We start from the raw sequence: 23,690 nt of genomic DNA, 5'->3' as shown, positions 1-23,690 counted from the left end.
CAGATTAAGGGAATCATGGAGAGAATGCAAAATCCATGCAAAGTAGATCATTCCGACAAGTAAGTCAAATCTTACATACATAAACATACCTCTCTGCAATATTCACAAACACATGCACATAAGGCAAACCTGTCCCTCTTTTTCTTTTTCCAAAGCCCTCCCACACTTCTTGTCATTTTGTTTCATCCAGAATCCTGCTCCCTCTAAATCAGCATTTCTCAACCAGTGGTACTAGTACCACCAGTGGTACACCACTGAGTGGTGTCTGATGGTACATGCAGGACCCCCAGACCTCCACCACCGGGCAGCAAGACTAGCAATGCAATTCTACCAGCAGCAGTAGGATGCTTGGCTCAGTGGCCAAAGCTCCAGAGTGTGCTTTTTGTATATTCGAAAAATGCTCCCGTGTACTCTGAGATTCTAACTGGTGTTTGTTGTGTTGCACCTGGTTTCCCAATCTGGAAGTAACTGGCAATAACACCATCACTAGTTACTTCTCGTGGTCCTTTCAATAGGTAGTCCATGTGAAATGGTACAGTGGGGGGCAAACTCTGAAAAACACTACTGTAAATCTCCCACCCCACTGCCCAATCAGTTTGTAATCCTATATCAGTTTACCTAGATGTAAGGTCTACTGAATATTATGGTACTTACTTGGATGCACAAAAATGCAATAAAAGTCTCTCTTTCCCTCTACAGCCCCCACAGTCCAATATACATCCTAAAACAAACACACCTCACATGCCCCATTCACTCCAATGCCTTCACACAAGCCTCCCTGCTCTCTTACATGAATGGGTGGCTGCTGGGCCTGAAGAGTGGCCAAGCAACAGGTGGCTGGCTGCCCAGCTCTTGATGCAGCAGCCCTGCTGGGTAGATATAAACAGTGCTGTGCCTGGTGGTTCACGTTGTGCCTAAAATGGCAGCACAGTAGGTGAACCTGTTGGCTCAAACAGCTGATAGGCTTCATGCTGCAGCCAAATCAAAGCATTTTGAACACTAGAGTGCTAAAGAAATGCTTATTTATTATTGCATCTCAGCTCTCATTACTTTAAGACTCACAGCCATGACAATGGGGGAATACAGTGTGTTTGAAACTGGCCAGGGCATGGTGATGAAAACAAAAACAGTGCAGACAAATACTTCAGACAAATGACAATTAGGTGCCTGTAGCACTGTCGGAAGGATGCAGCACTTTCTTTTCCCTCTTTTTCACTATGGTTGCCACAAGATGGAAAACGGCTACAGTAGGAATTACTAAGCATGGTAGGGTTGACAGGAAGCCACCTATGACCAAGACCCATTTCGGATAATATTTCTTCTCTTTTTCAGGAAAATATTCCTATAGGGAAAAAAAAATCATAAAATGAAAGCCATGCTAAATATGAGCATTACAAAGGGGGAGCACACTGTGAAGATTTCCCAGTAACGGACCCTCCCCTCGATACGCCCCAGGACAAAGGATCATGACGCTGCACCCCCCCCCGGTGTGATACCAATCCCCATACTTACCCTGTGCCACAGAGCCTTGTGCGACATTAGGACCAACTGGGAAAGCATTCTGAAGCTTCCCACTTAAAAGTACTTCCAGGAAACTACTCCAGGAAGTAGTGATTCACATCACATTGGAAGCCTCAGAAGGCTTCCTGCATGGTCTGGAGCTTTTGCCCCCCTGATCCCCTTTCCAGGTCATCCACTGAAATTTCCAAAAGGAAAACTGAAACTTCTGGTTAACTGTGTATATTGCAAACAAGCTATTGTTACAAACCTATTCTTTTGTTATGCAAAATAGCTCTCCCATTATAGGTTTTCAATAGACTGACACATTCTAATGAACCCTAGAAGTCTGATCTATAGACCCTGAAGAGCTCCTGGGATATGTTACTGTACGTACAAATGCCATGAGTTACCCAGGAAACCCTATTGTCGTGGGGGACACATGCACATACACACAAGTTCATTGTCCCAAAACATGTATTATTATTATTATTATTATTATTATTATTATTATTATTATTATTATTATTATTATAACAGTATTTATATACCGCTTTTCAACTAAAAGTTCACAAAGCGGTTTACAGAGAAAAATCAAATAACTAAATGGCTCCCTGTCCTAAAAGGGCTCACAATCTAAAAAAATGCAAATGAATACCAGCAGACAGCCACTAGAACAGACAGTGCTGGGGTGAGGTGGGCCAATTACTCTCCCCCTGCTAAAAAAAGGAGCACCCACTTGAAAAAGCGCCTCTTACCCAATTAGCAGGGGTTGGGTAGAACAGGATTGTGTGATTTGTTATCCACAATAAATAATGCACCCTCCTAGCCCCACAGGACTCAAACCCTGTTTTTGAGCATACTCTTCATTATAAAGATAGGAGAACAGTCAAGCGTGTGACATGCCATAATAAATTACTAGTGAGCAATATTTGGCTTGGTAAGTTACAAGCAGTACTAGTCTGGCATACAAAATTGCCATTTTGGCAAGTGTACGAGTCAGCTTTTTGTTGGATAGCCTCTCTAACCTAATGAACCATTTTTCTCACCCAGAAAATCTGTTTTAAGCAGTGCATCTTTTATCACTTAAGAGTTTGTGATCGCAAGACAAGAGTGGGAGCTAATAACTTGGTGGATCAGAAAATAAATCAAAGGTTAAGAATCAATTACTTATAGAGGCAACATACATATTGAGGATTCCATGCATAATAACTTGGTTGCGTCTCTGTTTGAATAACAGCATTGGCCACAAAGACTGTTACCATTAATATAGGGGTAATGATTTGCCATGTTGCCTCCCAGTAGAAATGTGGTTGCCGTCCTGTCATCCACTTTACATCATCACAGAACCTACAAACCAAATTAGTTACTGTTATTGCCAGATCTATGGACAGTGGAGACTTTATATTTGTATTGCATACTATTAAATGTGAAGCTAATTAAACCATGTCCCTAAATCTTTCTTTAAGCTAGTTCACAAATATATGTTCATCAGCTGATGACTGCACCATCAAGTGGTGACTTCCATGAATGACTCAATTGCAAATAGAATCCCTATAGCATATTGCATATTCAAATTCAAGACAAATGTTGAATCATGGGCAGCCCAATACAGAGCCGCCTGGCGCACAGGGCTGCCTAGGCACCAAAATGGCTGCCACGGCATCCTAAGTGCAACCAGGCAGCCGACGGTGGCTCCTTGGAGAAAGGGGACTTTCGTTTCCTCCCCTGGGTAAGGGAAGCAGCCCCACAATGGGGTTACTTGATTCTACAACAGCTCTGGAGCTGCCAAAGAATTGGAGAGTCCCACGTTGGACTGCGCGGTACCACATGGGGCCCAGGATCCTGTGGAGCTGAGCTCCACTGGTCCCACCCCTCCTTTCCTGCTCCCTCCCCTGCCATGCCTCCTCCCCACCCTCTGTCCACCTCCCCCCACCCTGGAACACCTCCTCCTCGCCTCCCCCCACATCCCCACTCACCTCTCCACTGCCAGGCGGTCCAGGTGACCGCCTAGTGGCAGAACGCAGGCCCAGTGCGGGCCCTACACCACGTTTGTGACAGTGTGCGCCATTGGTGAGCCAGTGTGCAGGACTCTGGATCGGGCCCTAAGCGATGTATATGCATAGGCCTGGCCCAAATCCTTGATGCCTGAGGTGGCTGAGCCAGCTGCCACTTTCCCCAACTACTGTGGCATACAAAGCATACTGGGATTTCTCCTACATGTCATGTGGGCAGGGGAGAGATCTTCCTCCCACACCTCTAAAATCTTCCTCTCATCCCTATCAGCCCTGGCTCCGGGTTTCCTCCCACAGAGGAGTCAGCATTATAATTACTATAACACATACCCCTTGGTGCAAGATAATATGGACTACAGTCCTCTACCCACAGGTCTGACTGGCTATCTCTATATATTTGTTTTTTGCTTTCTACAGCTTAGCATCCTCTAGCTATGCTTGCTTCTCTCTGCACCCTTTCTTCTAGGTTCTTAGGTTCCTCCTCCTGGTCTTTTCTTGCCTGCATTCCTCTGTATCATTCCCTGTTCCCCCCATCCCTCTCACCTGGCCCTGCTTTCTACTTAGGTGCCTTTCTATTGTAAATGTTCATAAGAAACATAAGAACAGCCCCACTGGATCAGGCCAAAGGCCCATCTTGTCCAGCTTCCTGTATCTCAGAGTGGCTCACCAGATGCTTCAGGGAGCACACAAGACAGCAAGAGACCTGCATCCTCCCTTGCACCTGGCATTCTGACATAGCCTGCAATCAGGAGGTTGCACATACCCATCACAGCTTGTAACCCATGATGGACTTTTCCTTCAGAGATTTGTCCTTTTAAAGGTATCCAAGCCAGATGCCATCACCGCATCCTGTGGCAAGAAGTTCCACAGACTAATTACATGCTGGGTAAAGAAATATTTTCTTTTGTCTGCCCTAACTCTCCTAACACTCAATTTTAGTGGATGTCCCCTGGTTCTGGTGTTGTGTAAAAGGGAGAAGAGCACCCCTCTATCCACTCTATCCATCCCCTGCATAATTTTGTATGTCTCATTCATGTCCCCCCTCAAGCACCTCAGTTCTCTTTCCTCTAGCCTTCCTGCCCATGCTGGATATAGCTGCGGCCATTTCAGCGTCGCTGTATCGCGGCATGGGCAGTCCCATTAGGATTGGACTGTAAAATGCATAAATTTTTGTTCTGTAAACCTATAAAGCAGATCTAAGAAGCTTCTGCATCTTGACCACAAGGCTGGTCCAGTAACAGTAACCAGCCTACCAGCTTCTTTCTTTACAAGTTTTATATGTTCTAAATTTGAATTAAAATGATAGATCTCATTTAAATAACAATAAGCCTATGGCTGCAATCCTAACCACACTTTCCTGAGAGTAAACCCCATTGAACAAAATAGGACTTACTTCTGAGTAGACATTTGGTAGCCAGATTAACTATTTTGGTGTCCACAAAACTTGCTTTTGGTCATCAAATTTTAACATTCATAGGGTACAAAATCACAAGGTGGTTTAGAAAACTATTAACAGCTAGTGTAATGAAGTGGCTAAGAGCCTGAGCTATGAACTAGGATGTCCTCAATTTAAATGTCACTTTTATAATGTGGCCTTAGGCAAGCCATCCTCTGTCATTCTGATTTTCCTGTCTGTGGCATGGGGGTAATAATATTAGCCTGTTGTTTTAAGGATTGCTGAAATAATATATGTTAAAAGCATCAGATGTGTTAAAGCACTGTTATTAGTATTTCTTGCATATTACAGCTGCCCGTTCCTTAGCTGGACTTGGTGTTAATTACTAGTCAGGCGCCATCCAGGGACCTAGGACGTCATAATGTAATTACAGATAATGTGTGTTGAACCAAGCAGGGTAGCTTTGTGAATTTGACCAATAGTAATTTTGTCAGTGTTCAGATGTTTTAAATGCAGTTCAAGCATTTTGGGAACCGCATCAGTGTACCAATCATAACTAAGATAACCACTGCTGATTTGGATTTCAATTTCTAAATCCTGATATTTACTAATTTTTCATGCTCTTTTTCATCAATTCTATTATCGCCAGATATTGCTATGTCAATAATGGTAACAATAGTGGAAGACTAGAAGTAATTCAGAAATAGGTGTGAAATAGCTTGGATTACCTTTTAACTCCATAAATATGTGCAATACCAACCACTTCAAAGAAAAGGATAACTATCAGTGGGAAGGATGTTGCATAAGTGTCAAAGATCTCGAGCCAGTAATTCCCTGATCTCAGGGTAAAACACAGAGCCATCAAAAAGGACGACAGGCATATAATACCTACAAAAGGCAAAATTATTATTTTGCTAGCAAAGAAATAAAATGGCAATGAGTATTTAAATATGTTTATATTTCATCTCAGTATGTCTAGTTTTACTAAGCCTCTCAGGCCCATCACCTTGGCATCATGTTATTTAAATTATTTATTTACACAAATTATTATTTATATAAAGTTGGTTGTGGTGCTAAACCATTTGGGAAACACTACACTAAAGCACTCCAGAAATGCTAATAGTATCAGCGTGGAAAAGTGTTTGGTTTAAAAGAAGGAATGAATGGTTTAGGAGAATATCCTTACCAGATATAACTTCCTTACGTATAGATTTAGCCACAATGGGAACATCTAATAGAGAACGCAAGATGCCTTCAACAATTCCAAACACAGAAGACACACCCAGACTGAAGAGCATGACAAAAAACAGAATTGCCCAAATGCGTGATCCAGGCAGATGGACAATGGCTTCCGTGAACACAATGAAGGACAAACCAGTTCCAGAAATACTCTGCAAAATTCAAAAATAGGCCATGATAAAATTAGCTGGATTGGTTCCTAAAGGCTATCTCATTATAGTGTAGAGGGATAACGTGGCATATCAACTGGACAAAAAATATAAGCAATATGGAGCAAATCATCTCTCATTCGTTACTGATGACAGGTTCCCAGTTAATGGCTGGCAGGCAACAATCCAGGGAGGGTGGGGAAGAAAATGTGACCAGAATGTCTAATAAAGTCAGTTGAATGTGAACATGTGCCTCAATAGCCCCAAGTGCACTGTTTCAAATGGGGAGCTGAAGGGTCCTTTCCCAGGCGTATATTGCTTTTCATTGGCTAGCATTAAGGAAGTACTAACCAATGACAGCATTAGGACCATCCCCATAATGTAGAAGAGGACAGAGCTAAACTTGCCATCACAGAATCCGCTTATACTTAGCATACATAACCCTTTAAAATATTGTTTCACAATCCCCATTTCCTGTAGCAGTGAAGTTCCAGAGGATGCACTACCTGGGTTTGGCTTACTTTGGAGGAGAGATTTACTGGAGACATGTGACATTCTTCTTAATTTATTCACAAGTATACAAGTAGAGCATAAGGAAGGACAAGGAAGATGTGGATCTTATTAACATTCTACCTGAAATGTATCCATGTAATCCACATGCAATCTCTTTCATGGTTGATCTGGCCACTCCTAAGGATGGAGAAAAGCCACAGTAGAAGTCTTATGGCCTTCTTGACATGCAACACAGGTCTGTACCTTATGTTCAAATCACTATGCCCCTGCCCTCACAAGTAGCTCCTAGCCAGTCCTTTCATTCTGATGATCCCACCAAGAAACTGGTGCAGTTCTTTTAGTATGGCCTCCTGCCTCTGTTTGGAGATTACCAAATAGGAGGAGTATATGCCTGTCATGCACATTCTGTTACCATCAGTGTTAGTAATATGGTGCAGGTTCTTTGTCTTTTAAGAAATTGGCAAATACCGGATCTGTGTCCATCTATAACTTTATGGCTGACACTGGGGAAGAATACAATCTGTGAGTAGCACATCATCCATATTTTGCACTGCTGCTGGTGTCTCTGACTGCAATCCTGTCCACACTTGCCTGTGGACTTACTTCTGAGTAGACATGCATAGGATTGGGTTTTTGGGCAAGTGGAAGCAACTCAAAACATTTGGCATCTGAACTGTATCTGCACCTGGTTATCCGAGTAGATACAAGATATTTTATTCACAAAATGCTTAACCAAAAAGGTCACAGTGGGCCTCCATAAGAACATAAGAACAGCCCCAATGGATCAGGCCATAGGCCCATCTAGTTCAGCTTCCTGTATCTCACAGCTGCCCACCAAATGCCCCAGGGAGCCCACCAGATAACAAGAGACCTCATCCTGGTGCCCTCCCTTGCATCTGGCTCCAGTGGCTCTACAGACTCCCCCTGAGGGGCAGATTGGAAAAGGCTCCTTACCACCTGGAAATGCTCTACTGGGCTTTAAGCAGATGCAGTGGTAGTGAGGAGAAAACTCTTTGCCACCACCATTATGCCTTCCAATGGGCTCTAACCAGCATTTAGTCACCCTCTCCCTGAGGAGGGGGTACTTGCTGCGGGGGCTTTGCACTCCTGTTCCTTCTGCTCATTGGTGCCCCCTTCAAGTGATGACTCTTCATGGGGGAGCCTCCACAGGAGAAGGAAGTGGGCACAAAGCTATCATAGCTAGTGTCCCCTCCTCCAGGAAAACCGTAAGTGGCGCAAGGTAGTCACTTCTGGTTTCTCTCCAGAGGAGAAGGCACTGGCTGCTTTGCACTCCCTTCTCCTGTGGAGGGACCTCTTAAAGGGGACACCCCTTAAAAAGAAGAAGGAACAGGGGCATGAAGCTGCCAGCACCTCCTCCTCCAGGGAAAAACAGAAAGTGACTTCATGACATCACATGATGTTGTCCTATCACTGCCCAGGGCACTGGGGCTTCTAGGTATGCCTCTGTTTACAACCAATAGTGTTCATGGACAATCATATCTGTATTCCAGAGACCAAAAAGGGCATCAATATAGGAAAGCCAGCCATCTCAGCACCAAAATCTCCTAGAACTCTCTGAAAACAACTGGGTACAGTTGCAGATCACCTGAACTGGTCTTCCATCCCTGCAGAGACTGCTAATACCAGGTAATGATCTGACAATTACAAGGGAATCGTGATTTCCTTCTCTCCCAGGCCATCAGTATCCTGTCCAGACCAGAAAACCAAGCCCTATGTAGCCCAGCCACATGTGCTGGGGTCCAGATGACATGGCCCAGCCTTATGGTGATCATGAGGGCTATGAAATCCAAAGGGATTCTACATGAATATTAAAAGCTCCCAGAACTCTTGGGGATTTCCAACATTGCCATTTAGGACAGCCAAGGAAAAGACATGCGGTGGATATCAACAGAATTTCAGACTTGTCCTCACCCCACAACATCAGATGCAAACACTCAGAATAGATACTATGAATGTCAGGCTGGAAGGGGGTACACTTATTCTCTCCCTAAAATTTAATACACTTCTTGCGCTTGGGAAAGTAGTATGACAACTTAGGGGACATTCAATCACAGTTTGTGAGATGGTTTGTGTGTCAACAGTATCACCACTGGGTCTGCCTAAGTCAACAAGCATTCCCAAATCAACTTGTAATGTAATACCTTATCAAGAAATATTTGCATATCACAGTTTTTCAGCTGGAGACTGGCTATTTTGTTTGGAGATGTTTGATTTAGAGCCTCAATCCAAATGGTATAGTTTTCTCTTGTGAGGTTTTGCCCTTGCAGATTAAATGCACCAATGAGGTCTTTAATATTCCTGCAGGGGAAACCAAGATTAACTTGAATTATTTGCAAAATATCATGTCAAAGACAAATAACATAATTGCTCCTGAGAGTATTCTTCAAAATACCTGAGAGCTCTTCAAACTACCCTTAGAGTGATCATTTGCCAAGTGGTAACACTATCAAATGCAAATAGCTACTTGGGAAGCTTGCTGGGTGGCTGCAGACAATGGTGGTGTCCACTGGGCATGGGTTAAGGGCCCATGCCCATCAGAGGCAGTGTTTCCTCTAAGCTGCATGGCTGCACCATTCAAAACCAAGCTCCACGCAGTGCAGAGCTCGGCTTTACCAGAAACCCAGCAATGATGTATGATGTCATTACTGAGGGTCTGGAAACACTGCTGCGCAGCTACAGATCCCTGAAAGGGAATACTGATGGGGGGAGGGGTTCACCTGGCCAGGCTGAGCCTTAATCACTCAATACACTGGCAATGGTAGTGGACCATCAAGGAGAAGGTGGGATGCCCCAGGGAGGACCCTGTGCATGGACCTAGGGCCCCAGAAACTTGGTTGCGGCATTGGTTGCAAATAACCATTACACAGTACTCTTTGCCACACCCCTATATTGGATGTGTGCTAACATTCTACTTACCATGTAGCAAAATGGTACAGATGATCAAGCTAACAGAGTCAGAGAAATCATCCAAGATAACCTGGTTATTTGGTTGAGCTCCCTGCTTTGTTCCACCCAGCAGTGAGGAAAACTAATCTACACCCTGTGGTCCCTTGCAAATTTGAAAGTGCTATATATCTCTCTCCTGTGCCTGCCCACTACACATATACTAGCAAGGGTATACAGAGAATGGCCTCAACAAATGAAGCAAATTCATATGAGAATGATAGAATACAAGAAGAACAGACTGAAAATGCCTTACCCATGGAGGCAATCCAAGCACTCACACTGGATCCCTTTAGCATCGGAACCCACCTACAAAAAGTTTCACTTTACTAGCCACTCAAGACTCTTTGGCTAAAATGGTGAATGGGCAACAGTGCTCCCCCCATAGTAGCAGGTTCTTTAACTCATGATATACCTAGCCTAATCGAGTCTGTCAAATTCACAAACCACCAAAAATTGGTTTGTGACCCACCAGTGGGCCACAGACCCACAGTTTGGAAACTGCCGCTTTAGGCATATGATTAAAACATGGCTGTTTGAAACGGCTCTTGGTATTGGATGCAATTTTGACTTGGCTTTGCTTGGAAAATGCATCAACTCTATATTGATGACATCTCAGGCCAAAACCCTTGATGGCCTTACCCAGTGTTTTCATGTAGATGTTAAGGAGCATGGAGGACAAATAGAATTCTGTGTCCTGGCCCCCATATGCCAAATGCCACAGGGTGGAAGAGCAGCTCTGTAGCACCCCTTCTGAAACTGACTATTCAGGAAGAACTGGAGCTACCCCAAAACTATGCATTCCAGCTCCACCCCAATTAGGTGACCAGTTCATGATAGCGAAGGCATGGATAACTGTGGCCAGCTCAGACTTTTCCAGGAATTTCCACACAAAGCTGGAAAATGCCAGTCCTCATCACCATCCTGGGCTTCCAAAATAAGACTCATATGGAAGACTACCCCCAAGCTGCAAATCTAATCTTTCAAGGGGAGTACAGCCCAATCCATTTGTAACCTGTTCCTGGCATGGGCCCGCCCACTAACAGTCCCGCCATCTTCACAAGATTTAGTTGCAGTTTGTTCTTGCCCTCTCACAGCTGTCAAACAATAATCCAAGTGTCCCCCAAAGTGATTGCACCATAAAAGAACATAAAACTCTATGCAATGAGAAACAAAACATAAAGGAACAAAACATTAAGGAATGAAGGTCCTGTATCACCAGTTTAAACTGTTTCCTCATTTTAATATATGAAACCTGAATGACTCACTCATCCAAACACTTCTCAAGAAGAATTCTTGCATGAAATCCCAGCATCGAAAAAATTGGGATTGCCGAATACAGAGATGTTACGCTGTTCAAAACTGCTATTACAATAGCATCCTTTTCACAGTCGTTTCTGGGGAAAATAAGCACATACAAACTGACTGAGAGAACAGTCCTACTTTGGATAGTCCCCTGTGCTGGTCTAGGAGTGTCGCAAATGTGCTGTAAACAAGTTCTGCACCGGCCCACAGACACCAGATCTGGAGCAGGTGAGTTTGTGCCAGCTGAGGGAGGCTGACATAAGAACATAAGAACAGCCCCACTGGACCAGCCCATAGGCCCATCTAGTCCAGCTTCCTGTATCTCACAGCGGCCCACCAAATGCCCCAGGGAGCACACCAGATAACAAGAGACCTCATCCTGGTGCCCTCCCTTGCATCTGGCATTCTGACATAACCCATTTCTAAAATCAGCAGGTTGTGCATACACATCATGGCTTGTACCCCATAATGGATTTTTCCTCCAGAAACTTGTCCAATCCCCTTTTAAAGGCGTCTAGGCTAGACGCCAGCACCACATCCTGTGGCAAGGAGTTCCACAGACCGACCACACGCTGAGTAAAGAAATATTTTCTTTTGTCTGTCCTAACCCGCCCAACACTCAATTTTAGTGGATGTCCCCTGGTTCTGGTATTATGTGAGAGTGTAAAGAGCATCTCCCTATCCACTCTGTCCATCCCCTGCATAATTTTGTATGTCTCAATCATGTCCCTGCTCAGGCGTCTCTTTTCTAGGCTGAAGAGGCCTAAACGCCGTAGCCTTTCCTCATAAGGAAGGTGCCTCAGCCCCGTAATCATCTTAGTCGCTCTCTTTTGCACCTCTTCCATTTCCACTATGTCTTTTTTGAGATGCGGCGACCAGAACTGGACACAATACTCCAGGTGTGGCCTTACCATCGATTTGTACAATGGCATTATAATATTAGCTGTTTTGTTCTCAATACCCTTCCTAATGATCCCAAGCATAGAATTGGCCTTCTTCACTGCCGCCGCACATTGGGTCGACACTTTCATCGTCCTTTCCACCACCACCCCAAGATCTCTCTCCTGATCTGTCACAGACAGCTCAGAACCCATCAGCCTATATCTAAAGTTTTGATTTTTTGCCCCAATGTGCATGACTTTACACTTACTGACATTGAAGTGCATCTTCCATTTTGCTGCCCATTCTGCCAGTCTGGAGAGATCCTTCTGGAGCTCCTCACAATCACTTCTGGTCTTTACCACTCGGAAAAGTTTGGTGTCGTCTGCAAACTTAGCCACTTCACTGCTCAACCCTGTCTCCAGGTCATTTATGAAGAGGTTGAAAAGCACCGGTCCCAGGACAGATCCTTGGGGCACACGGCTTTTCACCTCTCTCCATTGTGAAAATTGCCCATTGACACCCACTCTCTGCTTCCTGGCCTCCAACCAGTTCTCAGTCCATGAGAGGATCTGTCCTCTAATTCCCACTCTGACAGGGGAGAGTGGGTGGCAGGAGGGCAGGATGGAAGTGGGGAGAGGATTTTTGGGGGAAGGGGGAGGGTGGGTCGTTGGACAGATCAGGCCCAGGTGGCGGGTGAGGTTGGCCACGGCTCCACAGGCTAAATCCTAACCCCCATCCTGGCCAGCCTGGTGTTACACCGGGCTGCTCAGATTTGTGACAGTGAGTTTGCTGGTGCAGATCCAAGTTGCCCCATGGGGTGTTTGGGGTATTACTAGGAGTAAGGGGGAAAATATCCCCTTACTCAGAGTTGCACTGCAGTTGGCACCTACATTGCGCAGAATACAGTACAGGCCACTCAGCCTGGCTGTTCCACTGCAAGTTAGGATTGGGCTGCCAGTTCTACAAAGTGCAGCACTGACCCTCAGTGCCAATTTTTAAATTTATTTTCATCCATCACTGGTATTAAAGGAACAGAACAAAAACAGAACCTTTTTGTCAAACGAACATATTAATAAATATTTTTAAGTAAGTACTAATTAATAACTGGAGCTCAAACTAGGCATGAAATTAAACTTGTCAATTAATCATATAATAGGAATTCCCAATGATTTTCTTCACCATATGCAACCTCACAGTAACAATTTCAATTGGAGAAATAATATTGGGAGGGGGGTTAACCCCTTTCTACCAGCGCTTTTTTCTTTTGAAAATTCTACCAAAGCTACTATATGCCCCAAAGGTAATATTTTTAGCCCATAGGAATGGCAAGACAATTTTTTTTGTGGGAAAACAGCACTGGGGGGGGGGGAGATTAAAACCCCCTTGTACCATGCTCCTAATCTAAATCTAGGTTCCAGTGGTTACTTTTTCTGAAAAAAAGCATTGAGAATTGCAAGAAGAGAATTCAATTACGAGTTTAATGCCATGCCTATTTTGACTCGGGCGCTCTCTTAAACTATGATCCAGGGAAGCATTATTACAACAAAACAATCAGAACATTTTCTAGTACCCCAAGAATGGGTGAATGAATTGTGTTGCATTCCTAGGAATGACTGAGGAACATTATGTGAAAGTGATTTTTGAACCGCTGAAAATAGTTATTCCTCATCTTGAGAATGACAAGCGCACACTAAAATTAAATTACACTTACTTTTGTGAGTTGTAGCTTGAGTAAGCTATGTGGCCCCCAAATCCTAAAGAAAGAGAGTAGAAAACTTGGGTGGTTGCTTCAAGCCATGCACGTGGATTATTGAGCCTGTCCACCTATAAAAAAATAATAAAACACAAGTCGGTACTGAACACATTACTCTCAAAATTCGTTGGCGTATTTTACTAAAAGGGGCCTTCCTGCCATGTAGTCAAACACTTGAACATTTCTTCCACTGACTTAAAGAGAAACAGTGCAAACACCAGCCATGGAAGCATTTACTGGGACAACTTGTTTACATGGGAAAGATTAGGAGCCCCCTCCTAGCTGCTGGGTTCAGTATTTTTCCCCAGGATAGGGATTCTCTATAGTTGGATCACCTTCTTCCTTGCTTAGCCTTCTCTGTGTCTGACTTGTTTCTGTAATCAGAGATCTCAAGTGTGATGTTGAGAACCCATGGCTTTTGGACTTGGGGGAGGGCTTTTAAAATTCACTCTGAGATTTGTCTGGGAGCAGTTCAGGATTCATGGCCTCCAATGCAAACATGTCCCTGTCCCAGTTGATATTGGCCCCCACAAATGCTCTAGAACACACTCTCAGTTTGTTTTTTTGTGGGAGCTTTGTTCTAGCTATAAAGAGAATGACCACAGAGCCCCTACATGTCACTTCCAAATCATGTGGACCTCATCCAAACCACATGAACTGTGGCAGGGTGGGGGGAAGTCTGTGGAAACCCCAGCATGCTCTCCAGACTGATATATTGGGTACTGTACTGGGTGGTAAATGAAGAAATGGCATAAAATGAGAAGTCCCTTAACCCATTTTTGCCTAGCCCACAGGTATACACATTTGGTCCCTGTTATGTATATGCAACGTTGGGCAGAAATGGCTTAAATTCAAAACCACATCTAAAAGACCAAGGATCCTAATTCACAGTGTTGATACATCAACTAGAACACTACCAAAAATGTCTGCTGGTTGACTTGTGGGGAAAATACTTGCTTTAGGAATGATGAAGTAGGCCAGCCCTTCAACAGCTCCAGGTAGAGTCAGCCCATAAGCAAAGAATATAGTTAGCACTAAATAAGGAAATGTGACTGTCACATACAAAACCTGAGAAGGGTAAAGAAAAAGAGTAAGAAAGGCATGAAAGTAACATGGAACAGATGAGCACTCATTGTTGGTGTTTACATCACCTTCATCACCAATACATTGGCCAGATTTCCATCTATTATCCTAAACATTTCAAAGGATCTAAAACATTTCTTGGAGCCTTTGACACTGCTCCTATATTTTGATGGAGCTATGCTGAAGTCATCTGCAGTACAATCTTGTGCACTTCTACTCAAAAGGAAGTTCCATTGTGTTCAATGGGGTTTACTCCTAGGAAAGTGTGCATAGGATTGCAGTCTCAGACAACTCCACACCATTTTCTTGTTAACTAGCCAGAGACACTCCATAGCCTGAACTTTCATAAGAGCATCTGTGTTGAATTGGTTCTTACATACCCAAACATTATTTGATGACCGGTCACTGAATATGTGAACTGATTCGCAATTGTAGTATTATGTTTGAAGTAACATGAGTTGGTATGAAACTTGAGAGGGCAATCCTATCTTCTTCTTTGGCCAGAGGCACCCAAAGGTGTTGCGAATGATGGGCAGCCTGCACCACCTGGCCCTGCAGCCATCAGCATGAGCAGGTAAGGCACCAAGTGGTGCAGGAGCGTGGGGAGGGTGGCAGGCGGTGTTTTTGAGCAGGGGGAGGGTGGAATAAGGAGTGGATCAGGCCCAGGAGGGGGACAGGATTGACAGGGGCCTCCTCTGCCGTATCCTAACTCCCCTTCCTGGAGCTTCTGGCCTTCTCCCGGATATGCACCAGCTGAATAGCTAGAGTGGATCTGAGAAGCCCCATAGGGCAGGCTGGCATGTTACTCAGAGTAAGGGGAAATATATTCCCTTTCCCTAAAGAGATCTCCAGCCACCTCCTAACCTTCTCTGGATACACTGCAGGCCATGTAGCCTGGCTGGTTAGGACTGGGCTGTGAGTCTGTGCTATTTGATGATGATGATGATGATGATGATGATGATGATCATCATCATCATCATCATCATCATCATCATCATCATCATCTTCTTCTTCTTCTTCTTCTTCTTCTTCTTCTTCTTCTTCTCAAAATTTGCACATGTAAGTCTCCATTTGATGTTGTCGTTATCAAGAAGTAAACATGAAAGTCTAAACTGGCTCTTAGACTGCTAAGGAAAAAAATAGGATGTTCTTGTGACACCTTAAGGACCAATGCATTTGTTGTGATGTGAGCTTTCCTAGGCAAAAACCTAGTTTTTTAAAAATGGCGTTGAAACATGAGGTTTATCTCCACTGGAGAAAAAGTTTAGCACAGTGAACCTCAAAGAAAACCAAAACATTGACAATAGAATACATGAGCCTATTTAGAGTTTGATCTATCCCACATGAAACTGTTTTATGCTGACCCAGACTGATAGTCTGTCTTGCTCAGTACTTGCCTAAGTGGCAGTGCCTCCCCAAGCTCTTTCCCAGCCCTGCATTCTAAGATCTTTTAAGTGGAGATACCAGCAATCAAACATGAAACTTTCTATGTGGAAAGCATTGTAGAACATGACTGAGCTCTGGTGCCTCTCAGTCTCATTGGAGTCCAACAGCCCAATCCTGAGCTGCCCAGGGCGCGCGGCTGCAGTGGCGCCGAGAACGGCTGCTGCCGCATCCTGCACGCTTCTGCGTGCCGCGGGCAGCACCTCAGGAGAAGGGGACTTTCCCAGGTAAGGGAAGCAGTCCCGCAATGGGCTAGCACGGGCGATGGCCTGGCGGTAAGCCTCACAGACGTGGCTTACGGCACGTTTGCGACAGTGCTCTCTGGTGGAAAGCCAGAGTGCCGAGTTCAGGATTGGGCTCCAAGGCAGCATTTCTCAATATGTGCTCCTCAGAGCACTGGGGCTCCCTGAAATCATTGTTAGGTGTGGAAAGGGCTCTGGAGACCAACAAGTTTGAGAACTGCTGCCACAAAGGACCAGGCATTCTCTTATAGGCAGCTGCATAAAGGCTGTGTGGTTTGTAATGGAGTGGATACTTTCAATGGCCTGGGAGCCATTCAGTGAAAATATCACAAGCATAAGGCAAGATAGGGATGGTTAAACCAACATCACTGTTCAGTCTTGCAGGCAAGATCTGCATATGCCATTGGTATACCCATCAGCGTGCAACATTAATTCAGCCCCCAGCTGAATGTGATGGAAACAGACTATGTGGATATTCATCCTAAATATATCTTCTCATGCAACAACATGCAACTCCAACTAAACTGAGACTATTGCATACACTTCCTTAAACTAACACAGTCCCCTTTTCTAAACATTATCTGCAGAAATAGAGACCCAGTTCTTATACTGAGATTATATATCTTTGTCTGAGCTGTACCACTGTTCAGACTCACATGCAGCACAATCCTATGCATCAAAAGTGTCCCATTGCATTCGGTGGGGCTTACTCCCAAGAAAGTGTGGCTAGGATTTCAGCCTGAATAGAATAACTCCTCCATACACAACAATTCCCTTTCTATCAAAAACTATATGTCAGGGAGAAGAATTCCAGACATACTCATTTTCTATAGGCAAGCATTCAATCACGTGCACTCTATGATCTGCAGCAGTACAGCAGAGACACATATTCACCATATTAGTGAGAGCCAGGCCAATGAAATATAGCTGCCCAGTCATACATAATTCCACCCCTCCCTTACTTTTACAGTCGTTTGGATTCCTTTGAGAGTACAAATGTACACAAATAGCCAACAAGCAGCCAAGCAGAAAATCAGCCGCCACTGTAGTGAGCCACTCTCTGTGATATCTGTGGATATGTTTAAAGTTTCTCGAAACCAGAAATAGCTTGTTTCAGTGCTTTGATGACATTCTTCAACAGGTCCTGAAATAAGAAACACCACAGGCATCACCAAACTGTCAAATAAAATATTTTTGGGTCTGGGCACCGTCCAAGGAATACTCGAGACAACACACGTGGGAGAAAGGGCCATTTTGTTAGCATTTTAATACAGAAAGGAGGCTGAGACCTGCAGTTGCAGGGGCAGCGAAAACCCCTTTATGGTGCGGAGGCGTGACCACTGGGCAGCCCCCAAACCAAATCTATCCCCCAGGCTGGATTTGCACCCGACTCCAAGCTGCATCCCGTTCTTGGGCGACACAGCTCATCCAGGTCTGTTCCATAAGGGGAAGGCAGCCGGACCGCGGGCTGTGCTGCCTCGAGCCGCTAAGCCTCTGAGGAGGGGAATGTTTTCTATTCTGCACTTGTACAGCCAGGTGGGTCTTTATCTTGATATGCTTGAAATAGAAGAAACTGGGCACTGGGAAGGGCTGAAAATCTCACTGATTCTTTTGGGGGGGGCGTGTTATCACAGACAGACTACAGAGAAAATTCACTTGGTGGAACAGGGCTGGCTCCCCCTTATTTAATTATTTCTTTTATTTTAATTTGCTTGATGTCACTTCTGGCCATTACATCACTTCCAATGGGTCCTGGACAGATTGTCATTCTAAAAAGTGGGTCCTGGTGCTAAACGTTTGAGAACTGCTGCAATAAGGTGTTAGTAAGTTGACACAGTGTGTGTGTAAGAGAGACTCTACAAGTTTTCAAAATCACTAAAATCAGAATTTGGAGGAATAATACCATCATGTTATATAACAATCAATGTGTTATATAACACATTTCATACAGAATGCAATGAAACAAACCACACTGAAATAGTGGTGTTCTATCAAAAGTTACAGCCAAAAAACCAGTGGGGACGGGGCGATGGTACATCACCACATCCACCACCTGGGGTGTTGCCCCGCCCACTGCATGGGGTGATGTGCAGGCCTCTCGTACCGGGTGACGCAAATCCTAGTGACGCCACTGGGCATGACCTTGAACATTCCTGCATTGGCAGAAAAGTATTTCTCCTCACAGAGTTGCCCAAAGTTTATCTACATCTGTACCCATTACACATTACACTCATTATGCAGCTGTTCTGTTTTCAGAAAAGAAAGGTCTGGTTTTCTGTGATCTCACAAAGAAAGATGCATCACAGAGATACCACAGGACGGCCATGAGATGTGAATAACATCATGTAAAATGCCTTCGATCCATAAGTGTTGATTTTGGAGTAAACGCTTCAGCTGTGTCCTGCCAACTTTGTAAAAGTAGGGAAATTGATAGAACCTATTTTAAATGCAGCAGGGTTTAGGGTGTGGAGAAAACCTTCTTTCAGCTACACTTGTCCATCCGAAAACATTATTTTTTACTAAATTTTCTCCCACTGGTGGTTAATTCTGTTAATTTGTTGAGCCAGACAGCTCCAGAAAAAAATGGTAAAAGAGCTGAACTGTATTTTTGAGAGCATAGAAGTAGGTAGGGAAGAATTCGGCTCCTCTCTCCTGTGCACCCACTATCTGAGCTTTCAGATCCCCAATGCATCCCCAGTGCTGCCACTTTATAGAGATTTGGCAGCAGACCCCTATACTGCACACAAACATTTGCCCATTTATAGGAGCCAGACTTATGAATTAAGGTACAAAGGGGATGCATTCTGCACTCCCCCACCTTAGTTTCCTTTCATACATTAAAAATTATTCTGACACTAGTAGTCAATAACAACAACTCAACATACCTGTTTTACTCTCGTTTAGTGGACATGTACTCCAAGGTAAAGGCTTCTGGAAAGAGTTTGCAAAATACCATAACACCCAGGCCAAAATTATATTATAATAGAGGCTCACAGTTAATGACACTAGCAGTGAACCATAACCTGCAAGATACACAAGCACACACAGAATCGGCATGAACTATGGCACCAACGAACCAGAGCACATATGAAAAAAAACAAGAAATGAGAGGACAACATTAGAATTGTGATAATCCTACAAGTAACAAGTGATATGAAGCAAACTGTGGTATAATTGAATGACCAGTTTCAGGTTTGACTGAAGTGCCGTGAAAGCAGTGATACAAGTCTTGAAATCTTTGCCAAGTTTTGCTTTTTTAAAGCTAGTACAGTATTGACGCTTTTTCATGAGACAGCATTCTAGGCTGCCCACTTCCTCTTCTGGACTTCACTCACTGGCCAGACTCCCCTTTGTCAGTGAGGACTGAGCCAAATGAATAGGGCTTGGAGGAGGTGGTGGCAGTGCCTACGGCTACAGGGTGGACCAGGCAGTGATTATTATGTCAACAGAAGTGGTGGCAACAGAGGAAGGGGGGGGGGGACAAATGCACAAGCACAAAAAGAAAGGGGGAAGCAGCAAAGTGATGCACCACCCCAGGTAAAGTGAATGTTTGGACCAAGGCTGAAACTGACTTCATTGAAATATATCATGTTTGAAGTTTTAGGAAGTTATGTGAAAGTGCGATTTGTGGGGTTGCAGAGGGAATAAGTAGTGGGAAAGGTTTGGAGGAGGAGGAGCAGCACACATACTGTTAATAATAATAATAATAATAATAATGATAATAATAATAATAATAATAATAATAATAATAATAATAATAATAATAATAATAATAGTGGCTGTCGACCAGGAGGCAGAGCGGGTGCCTGCCCTGAGCTGGAGGACTCCCTTAAGCTGGGTTAGGCAAGAACACAAGAAGAGCCCTGCTGGATCAGGCCAAAGGCTCATCTAGTCCAGCTTCCTGTATCTTACAATGGCCCACCAGATGCCTCAGGGTGCAAGAATGAGTGAAGGCTGTCCTGAAGGGTGAGTGAATGGTGGGCAGGTGGAAGTGGCAAGATGTTCACACAGTGCACTCCTGCTCTCCCCAGTGTGCCGCCCAGGGTAGCCATTTCAGCTGGCCCCATGAGCAAACCTGCCTTGGTCAGTTCATGCATTCATCTGCTGCCAGTTATTTATACATGTTTGGTAATGTCAAGGAATCATATTTGGAGAAATCAAGCGATGTGTATGCATGTACTAACCAGCTCTTGATGGCTGAGTAATCAAGTGAAGAAAAATTAAGCAGTGTAATTGTATGTGTGAACTCGCAGCTAAGGTAACTACAGAGAAAATATGTTTAATGGAAACTCTCCTCCCCCATACCACTGACTGATATCAACACATCTCAATGCATTTCCAGGAATAAGGAATGCTTCACATATTTCACACTAACTACTCAAGGAAGATACAAGACACCTACCAATTCCTCCAAGGTAAGGTGAAATCATCGCCCAGACTCTAATGCCACTACTTCTCAAGAGCTGCCCTGTGGCCAGTTCAAGATGAAATAATGGGATTCCTTCAAGCACCACCGCAATGAAATACGGAATCAAGAATGCCCCTAGAAACATAACAGCCAAGCATCATTAATGCATATCTTTATTTGTCAAAAACATTTTATTACCACAGCAGCAGCATCTAACACCCTAAAACTGATAGGCACTTGAGGGCAAAAAGCACCAGTTGGAATGTCTTAGGTTTTTTCATATGGCTAAAGACACACAGCCCAATCCTTTCCAGCACTTTCCAGCACCAATGCAGCCACAAAGTAAGGGAACATATGTTCCCTTACCTCGAGGAGGCCTCCGTGACTGCCCCTCCCACTGCAGGATGCAACACACCTTGTTGGCATAGCTGCATCAGCACCGGAATGTTAGATAGGATTGGGCTGTAAGGTAAGCAAACCTCAGGATGCAGCCTTAACTATTACTGATCTCGGTTTAGGCACCTGGGAACTGTAATTCTTTGAAGGGGCTGTAGCTTGCTAGTCAAGAATTATGATCAACAGCCTCTGTAATCAAGAATCATGATCAACCACCACTTATTTGACTGAGGAGGCTGCTGTCCAGTCTGTCCCCACCTTGTTAATGATGGGAGAAGGCAGTCTGCACACAGTCTGGAGAGGAGAAGCGTCTTTCTGCAGAAAGCTTGAAAGAAGGTGTAATGATTATGAGGATGTGCCAGTGAGTTCCACTTTCACTGCCCACTGTCCAAGAGGTGCAGCTTCAACATGCCCCTCCAGAATGGCAGTAACAGAAATGCCCCTGGTGGCAGCAGTTCCTCCATGGAGGTTGTGACGGGGGGGGGGGGGGGGGGAGGTGGGAAAAGAGCAGGAACAAGAGAACAATGTTGGTGTTCTGAATCTGCAGCCCACTGAGTATGTTCCAAATGTCTGTGGGCACTGGGAGAAGGCTGGGCAGATCACCTCAAACATCAGAAATGTGGCAGTACTTCCTTCTCACTGTGTGGAGAAGATGCCTCCACTCTTTCTCTTTCCCTCCGCCCCCTTCTTCCTTTTCCAGTCCAGGCAGTGAGAGGAGTAAGAGCAGAATTTGATACAAGTGGGCAGATTGGGAGGGAACATTTTCTGCCTGGGGTGACCACCTCACTCAGCCTCATGAACTGATGGCCCTGGGTGTGCCTTTTCACATAGTACATCAACACTGATTTACATCCACAACCAGACAGGCTTTAAAAATTTACCTTTCTACAGGAACAGTATTTAAAGTGTCTTAACCCCTGCTCTCTATGACCTTTTACAGCTTCTTGTAGGTTATAGCACTCATGTATTTATCTAGTTCAGTCTTTCTCAATGTTTGTCCCCTGCTGTACAACTTCACATGGTCCACCTATTGAGAGTACCACTGGAAGTAACTGGTGATGATGTGACATGACAAACACCAGTAAGAGCTAAGGGTGGATAGGAGGGCTGTGGAAAGTATGCTTTGGTGCTCTGCCTGCTGAGCCAAGTCTCCTACTGCTATTTGTTGCATCGTGTTGCTGGTCTTGCTGGTGTGTGGCAAGTGTTTGCGGGTTCCGCAAGTACCATTAGACACCACCTCAGATACCACCAGTGATACCCATACCACTGATTGAGAAAGACTGGTCTAGTTCATTGGAAAATGGCCTAGAAACGTTTTGGACATGCAAGATGTCACCAGCACGAAAAGTATAATTTGAAACTATCTAACTTGGGGTTTCCCAAAGTGTGGGTCAGGACCCACTGGCAGGTCACAAGACCATGCCAGGTGGGTTGCAACATGGGCCCTTTGTTTGTTGCCTTTGTTTGTTTGGCTCCACTTTGGAGCCAATCCAGAGGCACGGGGAGGCCCAAGAGGCCTCTTCTGGGTTGCATTGGGTTGGCGACTCACTGTACAGGCCTCTGTAGGTCTCAAAATGGCCTGCAGAAACCCCCAAAAGTTACTTTCAGTTTTTTGAAGGCAACTTCCAGTTTGACTCTGAAAACCGGACATAGCTTTCAGAGGCTTTTGCAGGCCATTCTGAGGCCCGCAGAGTCCTATAGAATGGGTCTCCAGCCTGGTGCAACCCGGAAGCCCACTCCATAGCCCTCTGCGGGCCTCCGAATGGCCTGCAGAAGCCTCCAAAAGCTTCATCCAGTCTCTGGATGTAGAAGAAGAGGTCTCTGGGGCTTCCCCCAGCAGCTCCAGGAGCATCACGTAGGATGAGATTGTGAAGATTGTGAAATGCGGAGCTAACTGGAATGATGAAGAGGTACTTTAAAAGATGGATTAGGATATAGTCACTGACCAAGTCTCAAAATATTCAAAGTATGTCAAACTTATAGTGACCTGTTTAAAGCAAGATGCACTTCCTGGTAAGCCTTTAAAAAACATTAATGGGTGTGCATAGGGCTGCTACAGTATTAATGCAGGCATCCCCCATAACTGCAGTTTCTGTACCTGCTAGAGGTCCTGGGAACAGATCCCCCATGAATATGAGTGCACACCTCTATTATGCTCCTTTAGAAAATTAGCACCCTGATTTTAATTTAGCCTGAACAGACAATCACAAAAGTAATATCTTTTAAAGCTATAATTTTATCTTACCTCCTCCAAAGTTTTGGCACAAGTAGGGAAAGCGCCACACATTCCCCAAGCCTACAATAAAACCAATGCAGCTTAAACTGAACTGATATTTATTGTTCCACTTCGGCCTGCTGTCATCTTCAGTTATATTTGGAGTATCTCTGAAATGTGTTATTGACAT

General features: G+C 44.5%; 1 protein-coding gene across 1 annotated transcript; it reads right to left on the bottom strand.

Annotated features, from left to right (window-relative positions):
* Nucleotides 1–1,159: 1,159 nt before the first annotated feature.
* On the bottom strand, nt 1,160–23,690 carry LOC136648364 (sodium-dependent neutral amino acid transporter B(0)AT3-like). The gene is made up of 12 exons (XM_066624473.1): nt 23,531–23,690; nt 20,884–21,024; nt 19,367–19,504; nt 17,444–17,625; nt 14,671–14,781; nt 13,672–13,784; nt 11,042–11,170; nt 8,972–9,128; nt 6,095–6,299; nt 5,637–5,796; nt 2,685–2,847; nt 1,160–1,342 (listed from the first exon to the last, which is right to left on the bottom strand). Exons 1-12 carry the CDS (start codon nt 23,688–23,690, stop codon nt 1,160–1,162), a joined length of 1,842 nt encoding a protein of 613 aa, XP_066480570.1.

Source organism: Tiliqua scincoides, chromosome 4 (assembly GCF_035046505.1).
Source record: "Tiliqua scincoides isolate rTilSci1 chromosome 4, rTilSci1.hap2, whole genome shotgun sequence".
NCBI lineage: Eukaryota > Metazoa > Chordata > Lepidosauria > Squamata > Scincidae > Tiliqua > Tiliqua scincoides.
The sequence above is the reverse complement of the archived record's forward strand: the minus strand, read 5'-3'. Positions and strand labels throughout refer to the sequence as shown.